The sequence below is a fragment of the Propithecus coquereli genome, unplaced genomic scaffold, assembly GCF_000956105.1.
Source record: "Propithecus coquereli isolate 6110/MARCELLA unplaced genomic scaffold, Pcoq_1.0 Scaffold35, whole genome shotgun sequence".
NCBI classification, from domain to species: Eukaryota; Metazoa; Chordata; class Mammalia; order Primates; family Indriidae; genus Propithecus; species Propithecus coquereli.
The window spans coordinates 4,911,086-4,935,555 of NW_012149174.1; the positions used below are offsets into that span (position 1 = coordinate 4,911,086).

General features: G+C 36.5%; 2 protein-coding genes across 2 annotated transcripts in view; one reads left to right on the forward strand and one right to left on the reverse strand.

The window, feature by feature from the left end:
• The window catches only part of LOC105815865 (glycine cleavage system H protein, mitochondrial-like), a 17,007-nt gene extending 8,230 nt beyond the window's left edge, over nt 1-8,777 (forward strand). Inside the window, 2 exon segments of the mRNA XM_012651124.1 lie at nt 8,258-8,539; nt 8,542-8,777. Of these exon segments, the coding sequence (XP_012506578.1) occupies nt 8,258-8,539; nt 8,542-8,777 (518 nt within the window).
• Nucleotides 1-24,470, reverse strand: part of SESN1 (sestrin 1) — a 99,164-nt gene that overhangs the window by 31,415 nt on the left and 43,279 nt on the right. The window lies entirely within an intron of this gene.

Sequence of the window (24,470 nt, forward strand, 5' to 3'; positions counted from 1 at the left end):
TATTAGAATTCTGCTAATATTGATTAATGACCATGCTGATGAAAAAAATTAAAACATCTGAAATATCACTGTTTTATATATATACACCACCTCTCATGATCTATACCCTAGAACTCACGTGTGGTCTGGAGGATCCAAGCTAGTCTGTAGCTCTCTACATTACCCACCCAAGGCTTGGGTCAGGCTTTAAGGTTCAGGAACGCTCCAAGGATTTCTACTGGCTCCAGCAAAGTGCTGGGGGGATCTAGTTCAAAGTCTCATTCCCATCAATGCCAAATAGAGCCTTAAAGAGAAAAGGCTCTTGAAATCACAGTGGTTCATGATGGTCTACTGAATTACAAACCAAACTCACCTTCACAGTAGTACTTTAATTTAGCCTGTTCTGGATCTGGTATATAACTGAAAGGATTATCAATCCTTCTAGTCCTTCTCAAGAAAACACAAATAAAGTCAATTTTATCCTTCAGTGACACACATGCCAGTATGATCAATAATGGCCTTTGTCCTAAATCACAAAAATTTAACTTAATGAATAACTATTTTTATATTACATTTCAATTAAAAAAATTAAGTGAAATACTTTGGATTTGTTCTTATTAACAAAGATATTATTGATATCTGGATAATCCTTAGTGTTTATAATAGGCAGGTTTTAAAATAATGTATTTGCTGTCTATAATTAGAACTTGCTTTATGTCAATAAATTCAAGTTTCAAGTATTCAATCAGATTATAAAAATTAAACCACAGTATTTTGTTGCACACTAAATTTACAAATAAGTGGGTTTTATAAAATCTAAACTTCAAAAGATGCCAGAAAAAAGTATATGGATCACGGGAAAAAGCAAAGCAGAGTCAAAAGCAGCAGGATGCAGTTCAAATAGGTCACACTCAACTTTTAACTTTCCCAAAGAAAAAAAAAAAGCTTAGCAACAGCTTTTAGCCAATCACAAAGCAGAAAAATAAGTAAGGACTCAACTGTTCCAGATACCAATGAGGTACAACCTTCTTTTTTTTTTTTTTTTTTGCTTATATAGTGTCAGAACAGAACACAACAAATTATAAAACAGGATATACTGTCCTAGGTTAAAAGTAACCAATAAAGATAAAATCTCTTCGTCAACCCTTGACAAAATATATCAGATTTAATAATGTAGTAATAATTTGTTTCATCCTTATTATGCCAAATATTGTATACATTAAAGTTACCTTTAAAATATTAGTGTATTTTTAATAAAAATATAGAATTTTGTGGGAAATTTTATTTCTTACTGTGAATAGAAGATAAGGGTAGGAATATCTATAAGAAAATTCTTCTCTTTTTAAATTCCCTAACCCTCAATTTCAAAAATCCACAGGGAGCAAACCCCAACAATGAAATGCTACAGTTCAAATTCAAAAATATAAAATATGAGTAAAGACGACCATATATAAATACAACTTTCAAAACAGGAGCAAGCAAACTGAACATATTGTACAGTGCAATTCAATACAAAATTTCCTCCTATTTCTATTACTCAATACATATCTTTCTTTGACAGAGGAAGGTTTTCTGAGGATTTAGAAGGGATTTTTCAAAGAGTTACAGAGTTCCTTACTGTTATGTCTAGTGCAGACCTCAGTATTTGCTCAAATTGACAGAGTATCACTTACGATACAGACATGAAAACACTGTGAAGTAATAGTTAACAAATTTTGTTGATTTTGCTTTGGCTTGCCAAATTTATAAAGCATTCTAAAGCAGTTTCCAATATTTTCTGTGAAAATCTTCAAGAATCACATTTTCTCTTCCAGTATTATTTAAATCGTTTGCTGGTTTTAGTTTCCTAAAAAATAATTTTTTAAGTAGATCAGCTTGCCTTGTTGTTACCATGCATTATCTCCTAAACCTGCCACGCATTTTAAGACATAGGAGGTTTGTTAATAATACTGTAAGATGCTGTAAAAAATGAATATATTTTCCTTCAATACTTCATTTTATTCTATATACGCCTATAGAGTAGGGGAAAATTAAATAGTGTTTGGAGACTAGCTATAGGTTTTATTTGTCAGTGATATCCTTGTTTCATCCTTCTCCACTATCCTTGGTTGTCACAGATAACCAGGATATGTTAAATCAAGAAAAAAGGCAGTTTAAATACCTTTGGGAAAGAAACACTCTGTATCAATCTAATGTTTTCTTTAGGCTCTTAAGCTTTAATAATTTAGAACAGTATGATTCCATGTATTACTAAAAGCTTCTTCAATACACATATCTATATACTAAGGATTGGTTAAATTTATAAACTGTATGTATGGATATTTATTCAACATTCATTCAACCAATGTTAATTAAGCATCTAGTATGTGCCAGGCATTTTTTTTTTCTTCCCAGTCTGTTTTTTTAAAGAATAATATCTATACTTTCTTTTCCTCTATCTTTTTTAGTCTCCTATAGTTATCTACCCACTTGAAGTCTTTTTGCTCCTAAAGGGGCACCTGTGCTGAGGAATGCCTTTGCAACAAAGGCAAGCAGGTACAAAGGGCTTGGAGAAGAGGATTTCATGTTATGCTGAAAAGCTAAGTTAAGTAAATGAGTACCAATTGATGGAGAGCTTTAAAATCAGTAACTCAGATTTTTAGTCTGAGGTTTGATTCCAGAAGTAGGTAGACACTATACTTTATGGTTTCATATTTGATGATATTAATAGAATAGCTAAAACATATTATGGTTAGTATGTTTCGGGCACTGTTTAAGCATTTTATATTTTACAACCCTTTAGGAAGATGCTATCTTCATTTTATAATTGGGAAATTGAGATAAAGAGGTTAAGTACTTAACCCAAGACCACACAGCCAGCAAGGGGCCTGAGTAAAGGTTATAACTTAAGCATCTCTGACTACTCCCAAGGCACATTCTTTCTACTATACTGTGATGTTGTCTGATAATGTTTTAGTATCCTTTCTCACTGTTAGTATTCTAGTGATTGTGTGTCCATCAGGAAAGAGGCCAAGGGACCATAAACTCTTATTATCCCTTCCTATCTTCCCCTGCACTATTTTCCCTGCAATCTCTTCTGTATGACTGCTCACCCCACCTTCTGTGACCACCCAAACCATTAAAATGCCTTCCCTCTCCCGGAAATCTGGACTGGTTCCCCACTGAGCCTATTACCAAAACAAACATGCTCCATAACATCTCTCAACATCTCTTTCTCCCTGGCTATTGCGCTCTTCATACATGTTAATCCTATCCCAATTTCCTTTATTCCATTTACCTACTTGTAGTTCCCCTCTGAACCCTTAGACATTTCTCTGTGACACCTGAAAACATTCCTCTCTCAATGTTTCAGTAAGGATACATTATCATAACTTTATTCAAAGATCTTCTAAAATTTCACCTTCTGCATAAAAGTTTGTAAATTTTGTCATGCTGAGTGAGGAAAATCTTCTACCACTTGACAGGTTACTTGCTAATACTGTCTCTGAACCTCCAAAATACCACCCACTATATTTTGGATGCAATTATAAATAATATTTGTGGATGTGCCCATGTTGTGTTCATTTTTAAGGTACAACCACAGAGTATATGTCTTTTTTGGTCTATATTGAAAGTACATTCTGTTTCAGATGGAAGGATTTGGGGGAAGTATATTTGTGGACATATGTTTATCTTGCTTTGGAATTTTAACTACCAGCATAGCACACACAAATAGATACTTAAAATACATTTTTATTATATTACAGGCATTGTACACAAAGAGAAAGCAGTAAGTTTGAATCCAACAAAAAATGAGTAAAATTATCTTTTAGCCTAAACAAAATATATATTTTATGTAAAGGGGAAAATGAAAACATAAATGAAGACTTAAATTGGCAAATAATCATAACTTAAATCACCTTCGTAGATTTAAAACTTAAGAAAATATTGTAGATTTTTCTAGTGGTTAAATATATTATTGCCTCCTCAAAAAATGAAATACAGAATTTAGAGTGTTCTTTTGGTGGAATTAAATCCAATGATCTCTCTCTCTCTCTCTCTCTCTCTCACACACACACACACACACACACACACACACACACACACCCATTTTAATGTTTTCCGACACAGTTGAAAATTAGCAATTTTAGCCAAAGTACCCGTTAACTATTGATATAGCAACATCTCATTATATCTGAATTGACTTTTTTTTGACAATCTCATGAACTGAATCTAGAACATGTAAAACAAAAGATAAAAAATAGATGCCAAAGCATATGTATGGTACTCAGAGGAAAACCTCTCTTAGAGATTAATTTACTTTTATGTGGCACACTATTATAATAATGTTAGTTATCCTAAGTCCACAGTAATTTATAAGGGAGTAGAGACTACTGTCAAACTGATAGAAAAAAGAAAAGAAGAGTCAAACATTTAATCACAAGGGAAGAATCAGAAAATTTCTAAAAAGCAGAGAAACAAGAATTTGAACAGCATAGTAGCAGGAAGACATTTTCTGTACAGGTAAATGGTCCTCCAAACCTTAAGGAGACCTGGCAGCACCACTCTCTCACAGATTAGGTTAAAAACTGATCTCCATAATAGTGATTCTTATTCATGTTGGATAAACACCTAAAAATATTTCTATAGATGCTCCTCAACTTAAGATGGGATTATGTCCTGATAAGCTCATCATAAATTTAAAATATCATAAGTCAAAAATGCACTGAATACATCTAACCTACTGAATATGATGGCTTAGCCTAGCCTACCTTAAATGTGCTCAGAACACTTACATTAGCCTACAGTTGGGCAAAATCATCTGGCAACATAGTACACTGTAGAGTACGGGCTGTCTACCCTCGTGATTACGTGGCTGACTGGGAGCTGCGGCTTGTTGCCACTGCGCAGCATTGCGAGAGGATGTGGTACTGTTATCCACTGAGCTTTCTACTGAATGTTTATAGGTTTCACACCATTGTAAAGTTGAAAGATCGTAAGCCAAATCATCTAAGTTGGGGACCGTTTGTGTAAGAAATATAATTTAAAATAGCCTAACAGACAAAGTGATCCTCAGAAGCCACAAATAACCAAGAGAGAAATCCAGGGAGACAGTGAGCACTGAGGCTGGCAGCTGTGGATCCCCAGCAGGCTAGAGCAGCAGCACAGGGAACAGAAGACAAAGTCCAGGACTTGGGAAACTGAGCAGTGGAGGAGACACCCTGACTTCAAGCCAAACCCCACAGGGCTAAACTCTTAATGAAAGTGTGAACTAGAAAAAACACCCCAACTACAAAAATTGACCAAAAGATTTGCCTGTTTCAACTTTTATTCTTGGTGGAGTGGTACAATCTCCCCTGAATATTCATAAACACAAGGTGGCTCACACATGAGAAGTCAGGGGCTGAAATCCATATTACCTTACCTGGTCTTAAAACAAAAACAAGGCAAAGATTTAGTTTAAAGTGGGTTGGTTAGGAGCCCCAGGCTCCAGTCAGTGAAGGAGAAAAAATTCCAATGAGTATAAGCTTATAATATAAAAGGTACTATGAGAAAAGTTTCCATTAGTGAGGGTCAGAAGAAACAATAACCTCAGACCTGCAAAGACTTCAGATGTTAGAAGTATTAGATACACAATACCATTTCAATATGTTTTTAAAAATTTTAAAGAGAATGGAAAGTGTGGGTGAGGAACATGAAACTGTCAAAAAATAACCAAACAGATTTGAAAATGAATCAAATAGTTTTTATGACTACTGAAACTTAAAATTCAATGGATAAGCAGCTATTGAGCATAGCTGAGGAGAAAATTATTAGTAAACTAGGAAGTAAACCTCAATAAATAATCTAGAATGTAGCACAAACAGCAAAGAGATGGAAAATATGAATGAGAAAATATAATAAAAGACATGGATGATGAAATAGAAGGTCTAATATACATCTAATTGGAAGAAGAAAACAGGACAGAGGCAATATTCTAAAAGATGATGATTGAGAATTTTCCAGAACTGATTGAAGACACCAATCGTCATTTTTTTTTCTTTCAGGAATCACAATGAATCTCATGCAGAATAATTTTAAAAGATTCATATCTTGACATATAGTAAAACTGAAAAATTTCAAAAAACAAAGGGATATCTTAAAGTCCACGATAGAGAAACGACAGAGTACCTACAAATGAAAACTAAACTGAAAGCCTAATTTTCAAGAATGGAAGCCAGAAGATCGTGGAATAGTATCTTCAAAATACTGAGAGAAAAATGATCATTCTGCAATTATATAACATATGAAACTATGTTTCAAGAAAGTGAATGAAAGAAACACATTTTAGCTGGGTGTAGTGGCTCACGCCTGTAATCCCAGCACTTTGGGGGGCCAAGGTGGAAGGATTGCTTGAGGCCAGGAGTTCAAGACCAGCCTGAGCAACATAGCAAGACATTGTCTCTACCAAAAATAGAAAACTAAGCCAGGTGTGGTGGTGCATGCCTGTAGTCCCAGCTACTTGGGAGGCTGAGGCAGGAGGATCCCTTGAGCCCAGGAGTTGGAAGTTGCAGTGTGTGAGCTATGATGCCACCACTGCACTCCAGCCTGCTGGGCAACAGAGTGAGACCCTGTCTCAAAAAATAAAAAAAGACCACCACATCTTAAGAGATAAAAACTAAGAGTCTGCCACCAACGGATCCTCACTGAAGAAGCTTCAGCTTAGTTCAGGAAGAAGCAAAATGATCCCAGAAGGAAAAATACTAAAGTACAGTCAACAAAGAAAAAGTTCTTTTTTTTTCGGTCTCAAACTCCTGGCCTCAGTGATCTTCCGCCTCGGCCTCCCAGAGTGCTGGGATTACAGGTTACAGGTGTAAGCCAACATGCTTGGCCAGAAAAGGTTCTTCATACTTAAGATTTTCATTTTATGGGTAAAATTCTCACCTACCCAGAATAATACATTTCCTAAGGATTCTCAATAGCTTTGTGTGAACATATGATTTCATTTCTCTTGGCTTAGAGTGGAATGGCCAGATCATAAAACAGGTGTAGGTTTAACTTTTTAAGTAAATGCCAAACTATTTTCCAAAGTGGTTGTACCATTTTACATTCTCACCAACAATGTATGAGACATCTTCACCAACACTTAGCATTGTCAATTTAATTTTTTTTTAGTTAATCTATACAGTGTAGTGGCTCTCAACTAGGGATGATTCCCCCCAACCACCTGGGACATTTTACAATGTCTGCATATATTTTTGATTTTCACAACTGGTGAGGAGAGGTTGCTAGTGGTATATAGTAGGTAGAGGCCAGAGATGCTGATGAACATCCTACAATGGACAAGACAGCTCCCCACAGTAAAGAATTATCAGCCCAAAATGTCAAGTGCTGATGTCGAGAAATTCTGGTGTAGTAATATCTCATTGTGGTTGTAAATTTGCATTTCCTTGATAACTTTTGATACTGAACGTCTTTAAATATGCTTATTGGTCATTTATATTTCTTCTTTTGTGAAGTATCAGTTCAAATTTTTTTTTTTTTGTCCATTTTTTAAATTGGGTTGGCTGTCTTGTAATTGAGTTGTTAGTGTTCTTTGTATATTCTGAATGCAAGTACTTTGATATATGTGTTGTAAATATTTTCTTCCAGACTGTGGCTTGTCTTTTCATTGTCCTAATGGCAGCTTTTGAAGGTCATAAACTTTTAATTTTGATACAGTCTAATTTATCAATTTTTCTTTAATGTCTCATGCTTGTGTTTTATCTATGAAACCTTTGCCTTCCCCAAGGTTGCAAAGACTTTTTTCTTGTTTTCTTCTAGAAGTTTTATAGCTTTAGGTTTTAATTTAATAGATCATATAAATTTTATTACATTTGAAAACCAAACCGCTAAAGTGTTTCTCTCCAGGGAATGGGATTATGGGGGATAACATTCACTTTTTAAAATATATCTATTATATCTGACTATCTCCCTGCCATAATTGTTATAAATGATATAGTACAGATAATTTAGAGGAGTGGGAAAAGAATGGGAGGGGAAAATATATCTCTAACAGGGCTAATTTTATTTTTGGGCTACTTTTATTTATTGTTGTTGTTCTTCTTCTAGGGAACAAATCTGACCTTAAAGTCTTCTGGTATAATTACATGTATGCATGTTAAATCAAGTACTGTCCGATTATTTTCTATTAACTCCATGTAGCAAAAAAGTAAAGTAGTCTTTCTTTGAGAGACTAGAGCAGGCAAATACTAAGGTTAAACAACACAGTTTGACTTCTAGTATCCTTGGATCATAAAAAAGCATCTCTTAAAAGCAGTATTAGCCCTGCGAACACGGGAACATGGCTTTGCACGCGGCGTGGAGTATGTGGGCCATAGCCTGCAGCCTGTATGTGGCCTTGGCACCCACCGTGCCCTACCCACAGTGGCCCTGGAGACTGTGCTGTACAGGGGACCCACTTTGCTCTCAGTGCCTAAATTTTCAGAGAAACATGAATGCATAACAACAGAAAATGGTATTGGAGTAGTGGGAATCGGCAACTTTGCACAGGAAGCTTTGGGAGGTATCGTTTACTGTAGCCTGCCTGAAGTTGGGGCAAAATTAAACACGATGAGTTTGGTGCTTTGGAAAGTGTGAAAGCTGCTAGTGAACTCTATTCTCCCTTATCAGAAGTACCTGAAATTAATGAAGCTCTTGCAGAAAATCCAGGTCTTGTCAACAAATCTTGTTATGATGATGGCTGGCTGATGAAGATGACACTGAGTAACCCTTCAGAACTATATGAACTAATGAGTGAGGAAGCATATGAGAAATATGTAAAATCTATTGAAGAGTGAAAAATGGAACCCCTGAATAAACAAGTATGAAATAACTTCTTAACAATATTAATTGATGCCCCATGGAAAACTGGGCAGCACATACTACAGAGGCAAAGAGAATCCACTACTTAAAACTGAACCCCCCTTCCCACCCCCCATCTCAGAGCCTAGCCTGGGCCATGGAAGCAGTGTATTGGACAAAGAGACCCTTTAAAAAAGCTTCCTACTATTTGACTATTGGTATCACAAAACAACAACTAAAACTTTCCAATAAATCTGCAGCTGAAGAAATGAAAAAATGGTACTGGAATTGCACAATGTTACATATAGTGACATGAGAGAAGGTATCTTTGAACTGGGTTTGAAGATTACCTTTAAAAATGTATATTAACTGTCATAAATTTAAAGTCTAAATTGTTCACTTGATAATAGTCTAAAATTCATACAGTTTAATGTCTACTCTGAGAGAGAGATTTAGAGTATGAAGATGATTTCGGGATACTTTTCTACCCTCTCTGCTTAAAAAAGATTATTTACTCTGGAAGATTTGCAATAATGTAAGCAGTAAATGAGAGACTAAAGGAGGAAGAATGGTCCTAAATTTTACAAGGAATTTCAAAGACCTACAATTTTTAAGCATTCTAAATAGAGCTCCATGTCCTTGAAAGACTTTTTCTAGCCACCGATGACTAAGGACACCATTAGGAACAATGGAAACCACAGTTTAAAACACAATAATTGAACCGAAAAGTTGCCCTCCAGACTAAATGCACTTGATTCATGGCAATTGTACTATTCAGAACAATTCTCATGAGAAGCAGGAATGATTTTTCTTTATTAAATCTTTTTCTTGAATGTGAATTATTGCTTAAGATGCTGTGAATACTGAATTTAAAATGTCTCCTTCCTTCCACTTCCCCTCCCCCATCCACTTCTTTCACCCAATAACAGGCAGATTTGTCTACTCCCTGTGTTTTTCTTAGTGAGGAAGGAAACATTCAAGTTATTTTCCTGCATAAATTTGTACCCAATTAAAGTCTATTTTGCTGAGCTTCTTCAACCCTTCAGAACTCCTCAGTAAGGTTCTTAAGATATTAAGAACCTTAAGATATTAACCCTTAAAATGTTAGGTATCCCCTCACCCACTACAAGTGGCAGGTAAAAATAAAATGGCCTCTTAGCTTGGCCATAGCTTTTCCAGACACTTGAGTCTTAGAGGCATGTGTCTGTTTCCTCTGATTCTCCACTCTCTGGTCCTACATTAGCATGAGTAAGATCCCTAGCTCTGGAACCCTCAGAATCTGAACTTGAGCACCTCACAAGACAGCTATTGCTAGGACCCCTTGATCTGAGAATCTGGTCTAAGGAGAGATATCACAATCAAGAATGTGAAGAATGGGTTCTGGAGAAGCAAGAATATCAGAAAAATGTCTTGGGACTATGAATGCCCACAAAGGCATGATCAATGTTCTCTGTTCAGAGCATTTGCATAAAGCTATAGGTTACTATTAATAGTAATAAGTCTCTTCTTATGCATGCAGAGTATACCAGGGAGAAAAGACAATGGGAGATTTCTCCAGTGTATCAATAGACAAGTCACGTTTTTCATCTCTCAAAATATTCTATTCTCTGCTGCCTAAAATTATTTCATCCATAAGTTTCAGGATGGGGTGGAAATAAATGAAACAGAGGAAAAATAAAAATAACCAGGACCTGAGTTAGAGAGGAATATGTCACAAAGGAAAAAATATGTCTGGAATTTAAGATCCTAAGGTCTTGGAAAGAACCATAAAATCTACATTACTTAATGAATATGGCTCTATGTAAGAACTATACAATAAAATGTAAAATGTATACAGAGTTTTATGGTCCACAAATTAACTTCGCATAGAGTGAATTGTATAATTTCTCACAACAACCTTGTGAGACAGATCTCATTATTCTTGTATTACCCAAGAAAAGACTTGTCATGCAACTGGTAAGTGTCAGTGCTACAAGTCCAATGCAGGTCTGTTCTGACTTCAGGTCCAGTGCCCTTTCCTTTCTACTGCTTAACAGTTTAAAATGCAGCTTCAGAGCCCCCTCTTAGGGAGCTTACAATCCAGTTGATCATAAAAGATTCAGAAACAATTACAAAACAACACTAGGTAATGTGTAATTCTGGGTTAAATTATATGCCACAAACTACAAATTGCAGGAGTACAGAGTAAGTAAAGACTTAAAAGATAGGTAGAGAAGAATGGCACAGAGGAGAGAAAAAGCTGAACAAACAAACTCAAGAAACAGTAAGGAGATTGCCTTGGCTCTGGCGGGGATGTGAGTTAGTAAGCAGTGGGAAATAGGGTCAGTTTTAGGGAGCCTAGAAAGCCAGAGAAAGATATTAGATACTGCAGGGAGCAATAAGGAACCCTAAAAGATTTCTCTGCAGTGGTATAAAGTGGCGAAAGCAATGACTGTGCCATAGGAGCTCAGGGCAAAGGGAATCTGTGCAAATCAATCAATCCCTTCCTCTCCAGCCTCACAATGCCACCAAACTTCACAGGCCACCCCCCAGAATCATTCCTGGACTTGTGCACATGCTCTTCCCTCTGACTACTAGTCTTTCCCCTCTAATCTTTTCCCACTCCTCATCTTCAGCCTGAAGTTAGAAGTCACTGCCTTCGAGAACCCTTCCCTGACCCCTCCTGATCTGGGTTAGATAGCCTCCTTTGTAAATTCCCGTCCCCCCACCCCCGCCACCGTTATAGCACTTATCTCTGAGCATTATCATTTTCAGTGGGCTAGCCAGTCTCCCTTCTTAGACTGAAAACTCCAAGGGTAGGAAATGGCCCATCTTTTCTAACACTTAATCCCTTGGTACTTAATGAGTGAATCAGAGGAAGTAAGGAAGGGTATATGATCAGGAAACAGACTTAGGGGTTAACTTTCCCTAAGATTTCAGGTTGAGTATCCCTTATCTCAAATTTTGGATTTTTCCAGGTTTTGGAATATTTGCATATACATAATGATATCTTGGGTATGGAACCCAAGTTCAAACATGAAATTCATTTATGTTTCATACATACTTTATACCATAGCCTGAAGGTAATTTCCTACAATATTGTTAATAATTTTGTACATGAAACAAAGTTTGTGTTAAGTACTGGTATGGAATTTTCCACCTGTGGCATCATGTCAGAGCTCAAAGTTTCAGATTTTGGAGCATTTTGGATTAGGGATGCTCAATCTGTACATGAACAGGTAAGAAGACAGATGCATATACAGGCATACTAAAATATGGAGGAATATAAATTGGAAGATGGCCTCTGTCTCAGTGCAGGAGATATTCTAAGCCGTGTGTGTGTGTGTGTGTGTGTGTGTGTGTGTGTGTGTGTGTGTGTACTCAAGCTCCTTAATTTAGGGGAAGGCTGGATCAGGGTCAGGGTTAAGGCAGGAGAAGACATGCCTTTTATAACCATTGCTTGATGACAATAGGTTGTAGTTGTTTTTTTGTTTTGTCTTGTTTTTGTTTTAAGACAGGGGTCTTGCTCTTCTGCCTGGGCTAGAGTGCAGAGGCATGCTTATAGCTCACTGCAACCTCAAACTCTTGGGCTCAAGTGATCCTCTTGCCTCAGCCTCCCGAGTAGGTTGGACTACAGGTATGTGCCACCATGCCTGGCTAATTTTTCAAAAAAAAATTTTGTAGAGACAAGGTCTTTGTATGTTGCCCAGGTTGGTCCTGAACTCCTGGCCCCAAGCGATCCTCCACGTTGGCCTCCCAAAGTGCTAGGATTACAGGTGTGAGCCACTGCACCCAGCCTAGTCTATAGATTTTTAAAAACCACATTTTGGCTAAAAGGGAGCAAAGAATTCAACAACTGTCATTCAGTAACTATCTACAGAGAGCCCAGTGCTTTGCAAGAACCCACACAAGGTATTTAAGAGTATACAAAGATGAATCACAATCCTAGCCCTAAGGAGCCTTATCATCCAATAAAGAACCATATAAGGGAGAATTATGTTAAAGGTACAGAGAGTGCTGGATTCACAAGAGGGGGAAAAATCAAGGGATCATAAAAAATGTTTCAAGCAAGGAAATGAATTGATTGAGCTGTGATTTTAGAGAAACCTCTAGGATGGTCTGTGTGGTAGGGAGAAGCTAAAGACAGGTAGACTTTACATTAAAGACACTGCAATGGTCTAGTTAAGACACTGTGGTATAAACCAGTGATGCTAGTGGAAATGGAATGAAGGGGACATATTCAGGATATTTAAGAAGGCAGACTCTTAAAAATTGGTTATTAAATTAGAAGAAGAAATTTTATTTCCCAAGAAGCCATTTGCTTCTTTCTACTTTGTACCCAAATAAATATAAGGCAAAGGTGGTATTGTCAAAGATAGTTCTGATGAATAGGATGAGAAGGTTATCTTTATTTATAACTGTTCACTTGTGGACACAATACCTCTAACTGTTTTTATCCCGTAATGTCCCTCTGAAGTTATCTTCAGAGCTTAAGGCAACACAATTAAGTGGAAAGAATCAGAACTTGAAAGGAGAAGATCTGGATTCCAACCCCAGCATATTATTTTATCTCCTCATGCCTTAGATTTTTCATTTGTAAAGTGGGACAGGTAATACTTGATAGGGTAGGTTCTAAGAACAAAATTTGATAATATGAAAACTGCTAGAAACAAGCAAGTTACTATATGACAGTGCCAATATTTTGGTACCTTCATACTATCAGGTTACCCTCTAGACAGGACAAATATTTATAATACATTAAGAACAAGTATTTATTTAACATTGCCTCTCATAATAGATTCTACCTATGTTTCTGTGTAGTTATGACAATCAGATGGACTATATTATTAATACTAATCATGTTTAAAGAAGCAGAAAAATGGCTAAAAGCATTAAAGTCCAACAACTTGGGTTCTAAGGATAAATTAAATCTCTCTTAGCCTCAATGTTTTAACCTATACAATTGGAATGATTATACAGTAGTCTTAGAGAGCCACAGGATTACATGAAATCATGCACAGTGACTGGTTAATAGTAAGCAGTCAGTAAATATTAGCTGTGAGACTTAAATAGTAAGAGCTATAGTACATTGAACCAGCAGTGCTTTGTCACTTGGAATATAAATTAAACAACTCCTTAGGAGAGCATTTGTGAAATACTCATAATTTTACTCCTCCTTTTGGTGTTTGGGCTTGAACTATATTAAAGGTAAAAATTATTAGGTATTGATGTACTTTAAAAAATTTGGTATTTATATTGATATAATTACTTCTCCTGATTACAGTATTTACAAGTATCTGTAAATAAATTAGTGTTAAATACAACCTAGCCTCATTGATTTTACACATTCCAGTAGAACCTATATTTTAAAAATAATATTCAATGTTTTCTCTAACTTAACAATTTTTTGGGTATCTTTTATTATTGATACATTTCCAAGAAAATCTATTGGCCAACATGGTAGAGATAGTTAGTTGTCCATAGCATTATTATCTCCTTCTTTCATGGTTAATAAAACCCCAAATCTTTAGCTGGGCACACTGCCACTCAGAAAAAAGATTATATTATCCAGCTTTCCTTGAAGCTAGGTGTGACCAAATTACTAAGCTTTGGCCAATGAGATATAAAAAGAAATGGAGTGTGCATAGTAAATGTCACTGAGTGAGAAAGCATATGCTCATTCTCCCAATAAATTCCTCCTCTGTCTGAAATGTGGATGTGATGGCCAGAGCTGAAGCTATCTTAGAGATGGAAGCCATATCCTGAAACTGTCATAACAACAGAGAAGGGATCTGAGTTCCTGATGATTATGAAGCTTCTAAACCAGTCCTGGACCACCTTCATTTACATGGGAGAGAAATAAATTTTCCTAGTTAAGAACACGTATATTGTGGGTTTTGTCACCAGCAGCCTAATCTAATCTTCAATAATATAGACAAAATGAAATTCAGATTTCAAATTCACTGATTTTTCTTAATAAGTTTTTTCTCAACTTCTGGTGAGAAAGGAGAGATGATGTTAAGGGAGAGAAAAGGGGCGGGTGAATCTACTCAGCTGCCCAACCACTGCCACAGCTCACATCATGTTCCTAACCTGTCCTTTACCCCCATCTACTCTAGGGTCCATTTTGTTCTTCATCCTAGAAGTTCAACTCCAAAAACAGAACTGCCCTCAGAACAGTATTCATTTGTTTATTACTCATTCAACAAATTTCTGTTGAGTGTTTACTGTGTGTTGGGCATTATGTTAGATGATAAATTAAACAGACCCTGACTTCAGAGAGCTAAGTCAGGCATTTTTTAAAAATTTGCAAAAGTTTTAAAATTTTTAAAAATTCAAAAGATTGAATTTTGCTCTAGCACTGTACCTTTGTGGTACCAAATTTTCCTATAGGATCGAAGTGAAAAGATTAAGTGAGTATAAAAGATTGGGAGAAAGCCAACATACCAAGTGGCAGGAGAACCTCAGTATAGGAAGTAAGGTGTGGAGGAGAACTCTCAGGGACAAAGGCAAAGATGTGACTGTACAGTGAAGGAAAAAGAGGGACAAAGGAAAGAAACACATTCATTGACTTACTGGGCTTCATATATTCTCACAACCTCTTTCAAATATTAATGATTAATATGACAAAGCTTATTATTAAACTTCTGGAACTTCTAGAGCATAGCAATTGCCCTCCTTATTGTTATATCTGCCCTTTCTGGTGCTAAAATCAAAGACCTTCAGAAACCCTCAAAAGGTTCCCCACTATTTTTTTTTCCAATTCTAGCCCCATTCAGAATTGCCACCCTCTCATACCTCTCATTAGAGCCTTTTTCTACCGGTGTACCCCGAGGGAAGAGAAGATTCAGCAGAATGCCGAGGGAGGAAGTGTTGTTGGAATCTCCAGTTAAAATTTAGTTTTAATTTTTTCACAGCAATTCGTTAAAATAGAATCTAAACATCATTTATGCTTCCAGCTCTATGCACAACCCTCTGCAGTTAAAATCAGCTTTGAGGCCGGGCGAGGTGGCTCACGCCTGTAATCCTAGCTCTCTGGGAGGCCGAGGCCGGCGGATTGTTTGAGCTCAGGAGTTCGAAACCAGCCTGAGCAAGAGCGAGACCCCGTCTCTACTAAAAATAGAAAGAAATTAATTGGACAACTAAAAATATATAGAAAAAACTAGCCGGGCATGGTGGCGCATGCCTGTAGTCCCAGCTACTCGGGAGGCTGAGGCAGGAGGATCGCTTGAGCCCAGGAGTTTGAGGTTGCTGTGAGCTAAAATGATGCCACAGCACTCTAGCCCGGGCAACACAGTGAGACTCTGTCTCAAAAAAAAAACAAAAAAAATCAGCTTTGGGATTTGTCTGAGTAAGAAAGTAAGTTCAGGGTTTCTAATAATTAATATGAATTTAAACTGTGCACTATAGTCCTTTTATGAGACACGGAAAGCCTAAATATCATTCTTTGCCTAATAGAAAGATGGCACTACTATCGTTAGAAACATGGCTCCAGAAGAATGAAAAAGAAACAAACCAGCTACTGATGTTGGGAACATCAGTAAGGTAAAAAAAACTTTTTTGTTTTTATTGTAGGTTTGAGGAAAGTGTATTTATTAAATACTACCAAGCTAGTTTAACTGTGCCATGTAGTTCCTAATACACTATGACATTATGAAAAAATTTTATCTTAGATTGTGGTTTTAACACTTCACAAATAGTTTCTTTTCCTGTTAACTTTCAGACAACCCTGCTTAAGCTTGAGCTAAATACCTGGACGAAGTGCTGTCACAATTTTAGCTTTCTTATTTCCAGTTGAGCTATTATTCTCAGCTTAGTTAAGTATCATATGTTCACTTATAATTTTCTTTCTAACCTAATAAAAATGCTCTTAAAATAATTACAGTAAAATATTGAAACAATCATAAATCTGAGACAGAGAAAAAGAGGCACACTACCCTATCAGTACTAACAAAAAGTATTACAAATGTTTAAAATCTTTCTTTGGCTTTAGTTCAGCACCTGAGTCAGGAAATTTACTGATCAAGGTCCCTTGTCCTTTTTCAACAGGGCCCCTGCCCATAACATGCTGCCAAAATATAACTAACTCTTGTTACATTCCTGATACAGCATAAAAAGACATGAAAACATTCTAAGTAGTAAAGATAATCTTTCCCTTCCCAACGGGCCATAAGTCCAGAAAAACAAGTTACCTCATTTATGAACGATGCTATGTAAGACTCTATGATGCAACAATATTGCACTATTATTTTCCATAAAAATGTACTTTTTCAATCAAAATCTTAGCTCAAATGCTGTCCAGCAAGGTTATAAAAAATTTTGTTTTTCCTCTTGTCTCTTAAAATTGGGGCACAAAAAAGAATTCTGCCCCCCCCCCAGAACTAAGGGGGTCTCACTATGTTGCCCAGGATGAACTCAAAACAACTGGGTTCAAGTGATCTTCTCACCTCAGCCTCCCAAGTAGCTGGGACTACAGGCGCACACCATCACACCTAGCTAAAAGTATTGAATTTCACCTAGTAAACATTATTAGGCCCTAGAAACCATAAATCTCTACTAATTAGTACCTTTGCATAGCAATACTTAAGGCAACCTTAATTCACAATGACTTTGAAGTACTCCAAGATGTTAAAATCCTCCCAATTAAACAATGAATTACATTCAGCATCTAGTCCATATCCAATGCAATAATTATAGAATTTCAGGGCTACAATAATTATAAAATAAATTGAGCGAAGCTAGAATAGAGACTTGGAGTGTCTAAGTACCGATACTTTCATTCCATAGATGAAGAAATTGAGAGCCAGAGGTGAAATATATAGTTCTAATATAGATATATTTATCATATTAAAGTTTTTAGAAACTTGGACAATTGTGCATAAAATCAGGACTGGCCTTAGGATTTGCTAGAGAAAATGGCTGCTTGCTTGATATAATTTCAGAAGTTCTATTACAAAAAAAAAAAGGGACAAAAACTTGTCACCCAAACTCTTCCTTAAAGATGAAAATGGTAAAATGATACCTAGTTATCTTCCCTTTACATATTTAGTTGAGGTTCAATAATGCCTATAATTCTATAAGCAGATTAATTCTATTATCTCTGTTAAAATGCAATATTCTATAAAGAGAAAACTCTTTAAGCTATATAATAGATTCAAACCTCTTGCAGGCATGTACGGTCAAAATCACGTACAATTATCCTTGAAAATCTCTTTTGGAAGGTACTATGTGGGATACTGACAGCTCACTTCTTAGTATGTCCAAAGCAGACATTTTGTCCTGCAAAATTAGAACAGATGTCTTTATGTGCTCTAGCACTAGTTGGAGTCATTGGCTTGTGTTTAGGAGCCTTGTATAAAAAAGCACAAGTCTTTAACACCTGAATTACCCTTAGCACAATGAGATGTTGAGAAGCCAGCAGGAAGTCAGACCAAAGGGAATATAGTATATTTCTATTTCCTATTTCACACTAACTTAGGGGCATATGCTCACTGAGTGGGATGTGGGATAGAATTGCCTATGATACTTACACTTAAAATATTTTCTGCCCTACATTAAAAATATTTTTGATGAGCAAGAATAGATAAATTTGCATGACTTAAATGCATGAATGATGTAACTCTATTGCAGGGCTCAGCTCCTTCCCTAAGAGCAGGTTTTGATGGCATATTGGAGCAGGGGGAAAAAAAAAAGAAGAAAATAAAAGAATAGGCTCTGTACCTGAAAGCAAGGGAGGAATTCCACAGGGGGTGAAGGAAGACCATGGCTAAAGATTAATTTTGCCTACTTCACAAATTTGTCTAGAATATAGATTGCATATGCTGCATAAAACCTTTCAGTCATAATAGCTTATTAACCATACCATCCTACCTTTTCAAATATGACAAATGACTGGGAATTTTCTGTAATTTCCCCTCACTTTTGCAAATAGTATCTATTGTCAAAGTGTTATCATAATATTTTACTATTTTCAGTTGAAGATGAGGTCCAATTTAAAGCAAGAACATCAAATCTGCAAATCACAGAGCTATCTTGTGACTTTTCTTATTGAGTACTGCCAGCAAGCACTATCTTTATCTTGATAAGCACTGCTAAAGCATCTCAAATAGAGGGTTCATAGTCCTATCACTGGTATTAAAAACCCTACGTCACCAAATTATATAAAGATGATTTATATTTGCAGATTCTAAGTTCATTGACTCAAATAGCAAAATGAATTACCTGAAATGGGAACAAGTATTTTCATAAATATACAAACTAACTTTCTAATAAGAATTCTTTTGCCTACCAATCCAGTTTTTCAAGAACCTTGCTGATCTTTTTTCCTAACTAGAGTCTTGTTAATACAGAAAACAAATTAATCAAGTCAATTATTGTGGTTTCAAATCTGAAAAGGCAGCAGGGATGAGAGAGAGGAGAAAGCATAGTGAGGGCCGTCATTCCATGGTCACAGACTGCACCACAGTGGCAGCTAGGATTTCACAAATATGTATGTGCCGCCAGTCAAATGGAGGACTGTGAAAGAATGTGGCTGGGAGACCGAGGCGGGTGGATCACTCAAGGTCAGGAGTTCGAGACCAGCCTGAGCAAGAGTGAGACCCCCGTCTCTACTAAAAATAGAAAGAAATTATCTGGACAACTAACAATATATATATAGAAAAATTAGCCAGGCATGGTGGCGTGTGCCTGTAGTCCCAGCTACTCGGGAGGCTGAGGCAGGAGAATCCCTTGAGCCCAGGAGTTTGAGGTTGCTGTGAGCTAGGCTGACGCCACAGCACTCTAGCCCGGGCAACAGAGTGAGACTCTGTCTCAAAAAAAAAAAAAAAAAAAAAAGAATGTGGATGGCTGAACTCACTTAGGAGCCATGCTTGGGAGAACAACTAAGTGCAAACACACGGCCCATTGATATCAAGTACAGTATTATCTTCTTTTTTTTTTTTTTGGGACAGAGTCTCACTCTGTTGCCCTGGCTAGAGTGAGTGCCATGGCATCAGCCTAGCTCACAGCAACCTCAAACTCCTAGGCTCAAGTGATCCTACTGCCCCAGCCTCCCGAGTAGCTGGGACTACAGGCATGTGCCACCATGCCCGGCTAATTTTTTCTATATATTTTTAGTTGGCTGATTAATTTCTTTCTAATTTTAGTAGAGGCGGGGTCTCGCTCTTGCTCAGGCTGGTCTCAAACTCCTGAGCTCAAACAATCCGCCCGCCTCGGCCTCCCAGAGGGCTAGGATTACAGGCATGAGCCACCGCGCCTGGCCATGTACAGTATTATCTTTAACGTGAAGATCCCAGTCATGAGATTAGAGATTATTGTTTTAATTGCTAGTCTTCCACCATAGCACTAATGCAAGTTATTTAAGCAACAACAACAATAACAAAATCCCCAATTCTCCCTTGTTTCATAAAGAATTTCAGTTTGGCAGGTCTCCTCTAATTTATAAGACATTACATGTATTTAAATACACTTTTTTGAATTGATTAGGCAAAAAAGTATTATACTGAAGAATTTTGAGGGTGGTAGTGGGGACTGAGAAAGGATGAAAAGGTTGCATTTAATGGCTGGGCTTTGATTTCTCTGTCAACTTAGTTGTTATATATGGAAAAGATATTATAAGTTTATCATTTCAGTTGTGCCACTCTCATTCTTTGTGTAAACACTTGTCCAAAGACTCTTGGTGCAACGCCAGCAAATTACATCAGGTGTTTCGCTACAATGATTAAATTAAAACAGGAGTCCTTGGTATCACTTCCTCAATTTTATTTTAACTTCTTAAAAACAAATGAATTGTTAACCATCTATGTGGCAGATTAGCATAAATTTTTAAAATAACATATCCTCAATTTACACAGTGTGCAACATTTTAAATTGCAACATAAAAATAGCAGACAACCTTTTGCTATTTCTTTTCTCCAGGAACAACGCAGTAAATCTACCAAACCTACTTGTACAAATACCTGTGCCACTAACAAGTAACCTTTAAGCCAAAGTGGGGATTTTGAGGAAAATGAAGAAGTGGTAGAAGTTATTTACCACAGTTTTTTTTAAAAAGCAGGAATGGCCATATTAATATCAAATAAAGTAGACTTCAAAGCAAAGAAAATTACCAGAGACAGACAGGGACATTATATATCATGATAAAAAGATTAAACTACCAAGAATGTATAGTAATCTCAAATGCACATTCACCAAACAGAGCTGTAAAATATACGATACAAAATTTAACTGAACTGAAAGGAGAAATAGACAAATTCACAATTACAGCTGGAGACTTCAATATCCTCTCTCAACAACTAACAGAACTACTATACAGAAAATCAGCAAAGATACAGAAGATTTCCACAACACCATCAACCAACAGGATCTAATCAACATTTATAAAACACTTCATCTAACAAGAAAAGAACTTCTACAAAGACCTACAGCTGATTTTATATTTAATGGTGAAAGACTGAATGCTTTCCTCTTAAGATCAGGAACAAGGCAAGGATGTCTATTCTCACCATTCTTACTCAATATAGTGCTGGAAGTTATAGTGAGGGCAATATGGCAAGAAAAGTAAATAAAAGCCATACAGATCAGAAAGGAAGAAATAAGATTGCCATTATTTCTAGATGACACAATTGTATACAAAATTGTTTAATTTACAAAAAACTCTTAGAACTAATAAGGGAGTTCAGCAGGTTGCAGGAAACAAAGTTAATTAAGAGTTAACTGCTTTTCTGTATACCAACAATAAACAATTGGAATTTGAAATTTTAAAAAATTACAGTAACAAAAAACCAAATAGGTATAAATCCAACAAAGTATGTACAGGATCTATATACCAAAAATTATAAAACTCTGATCAAAGAAATCAAAGATACAAATAAATGGAAAAATATTTGATGTTCATGGATTGGAAGACTCAATACTGTTAAAGTGTCAATTTTTCCCATTTTGACCTATAGGTTCAATACAATTCCAATTAGAATCCTGGGGCAAGCTATTTTGTAAATATCAATGAACTGATTCAAAAGTTTATATGGAAAGGCAAAAGATCTAGAATAGCCAACACAATACTGAAGAACAGTCATACTGTTTTCAAGACTTACTATAAAGCTACAGCAATCAATATAGCATGACATTGGTGAAAGAACAGACACAAATCAACAGAACAGAATAGAGAGCCCAGAAATAGACCCCTAAAAATAGAGTCAACTGATCATTGACAAAGGAGCAAAGGCAATTCAGTGGAGAAAGGATAGTTTTTTCAACAAGTGATTCTGAAGCAATAGGACATCTACATGCAAAGAAAAGAAATAAAGAAAAAAAAATGAACTTAAACACAAACCTTACACCTATCATAAAAAAATAACTCAAAATGCATCACAGACCTAAATGTAACACACAAGACTATAAAACTTAAAGAAGAAAACATAGAAGATCTAGATTGCCATGGGTCATCTCATTTTTCCATAACTTTAGCAATGACTGTTGACCAAGCCTGTAATTACATCTCAGTCTTTTCTTCTGAATCTGAGGCCCATTTATCTAGCTACCTAATATATTTTACCTCGATGTCTCACAGTCATCTAAAATTAAAGGGGAAAAAAAGGTGAACTCATCACCTTTCCCCCATCCATTTCACTACACTACCACCTCTTATATTCCCTATTTCCATGAAAGCCTCATCATACATCCAGTTGTCCAACAGAAACCTGCAAGTCTTTAGCTAGCTCCTCTAACTCCCTTGCTAATCTCTTGCCAAGTTCTGAATATTTTATATCCTAAAAGCTGTCAAATCTATCCCTTATCCTCAACCCCAACCCCATTAATATGGCCCCTCACCATGTCTCTCTGGATTAGAGCAACAGCCTCCTTCAGTCTCACTGTCCTTGCTACATTCTAGCCTATTCTCCACACTGGAGCAATCTTTCTAAAATGCAGATCCGATGATGTTCTTTTATAGGTTCCCCCTAACTTTCAAAATATTAAATAATATTCAGATTCTCCACACAGCATATAATTCCCTTCTGGATCTTGTCTCTACCTATGTCTCCAACAATACTGAGTTCAACTTACAGTTCTTCACACACGGTAACTCTTGCGATTCTGTACTTTTGCACATGCTAATCTCTCTGACTAGAGCACCTTATCTCCCACTTCTTCAGCTGGCTGCTCCTTTGTTAGGCTTCAGGAGTCAGCTGAGGCATTACTCTTCTACAGAGCCTTCCCTGACCATTCCCTTTCTGTGTCCCTTAGTCTCCAACCATCCAAAGCCCTCTGCAGAACTCTCTTTCACAGCACTTATCATTATGTACTATAATTGCCTACTTATCCTGCCCACCTGTCTATGAGCTCCTTGAGAGTGAGGCCTTTGCCTTATCTGTCTCCCCAGTGCCTGGCATGGAACGTCGCACAGAGTAGATAATGCATGTTTCTTAAATAAACAAATGTGAGGCATGATGTGGAAGAACCCTGATTGTGACTGTGTAAATTGATAAATATGACTATAACACAGCTCTGTGGTAGCTGTGACAGAGTTTCGTTGGGCAAAGGAGTGGTAAAATCATATATACTTGAATAGTCCATTGACCAAAACTATAGACTATTATGTAAACATGGAAGCACAGACTATTAAATGTTGCCTGGATTCTGGCAGAGTCCTGCTGGGACCTCTCCTATTACGATGAACTTGGACTTTTTTTCCTTTCTGGTTTTAAAAGACATAAAATTATAGAATCCAGATAATTTGCTGGAATCATTCTGATCTACCATATAGATCTATATTTAGTATCATTGAAATTTGGAGATATGTCAATTACTCTATGGCTGTATATTAAAATTTTTATCAGAACTGTGAAAATAAAAAAAAGTAAGAATTTGATTTTGAACACTGTATGGATTGAAATGAGTATATCCTATCCTTTTTTCTAAATGAAAAACCAACCTTCAATAATTCACATACTGTAGAATGTAAGTAAAAAATATTACATTTACAAGTTTTTAAAAAATCTGATGCAATGTTTTTGTTTTCAACATTTATTGAAACAAAGTGACAAGAAGAACGACCTTCACAAATGTACTTCCCTTAATCTTTTGTCTTCCATGATCACAAAGGCCTAACTAAAGATTTATTTGTGACGCTCAGAACTATGAAACGTGAGGGGACAGATACTTAAAACATATTAACGGTTTACTCCTCTATTTCCTCCACCGCAAGTCTCTTGAGGACAGGGACTGGGACTTAGTATCTCTATCCTTTTTGCTTATTAGCACATTTCTCTACACAGAGCTAGCTTTCAACAAACACTGACAGAATTATGGATGAATGAATAAATGATAGCTGTAATTCCTGATAGCTGTAATTCCTGCAAGCCTTGGAGAACATCTTGGCACACCAGAGCAGGAAAAGCTGGTATCAAAAAAAAAAAAAAAAAAGAATGTGGATGGCTGAACTCACTTAGGAGCCATGCTTGGGAGAACAACTAAGTGCAAACACACGGCCCATTGATATCAAGTACAGTATTATCTTCTTTTTTTTTTTTTTGGGACAGAGTCTCACTCTGTTGCCCTGGCTAGAGTGAGTGCCATGGCATCAGCCTAGCTCACAGCAACCTCAAACTCCTAGGCTCAAGTGATCCTACTGCCCCAGCCTCCCGAGTAGCTGGGACTACAGGCATGTGCCACCATGCCCGGCTAATTTTTTCTATATATTTTTAGTTGGC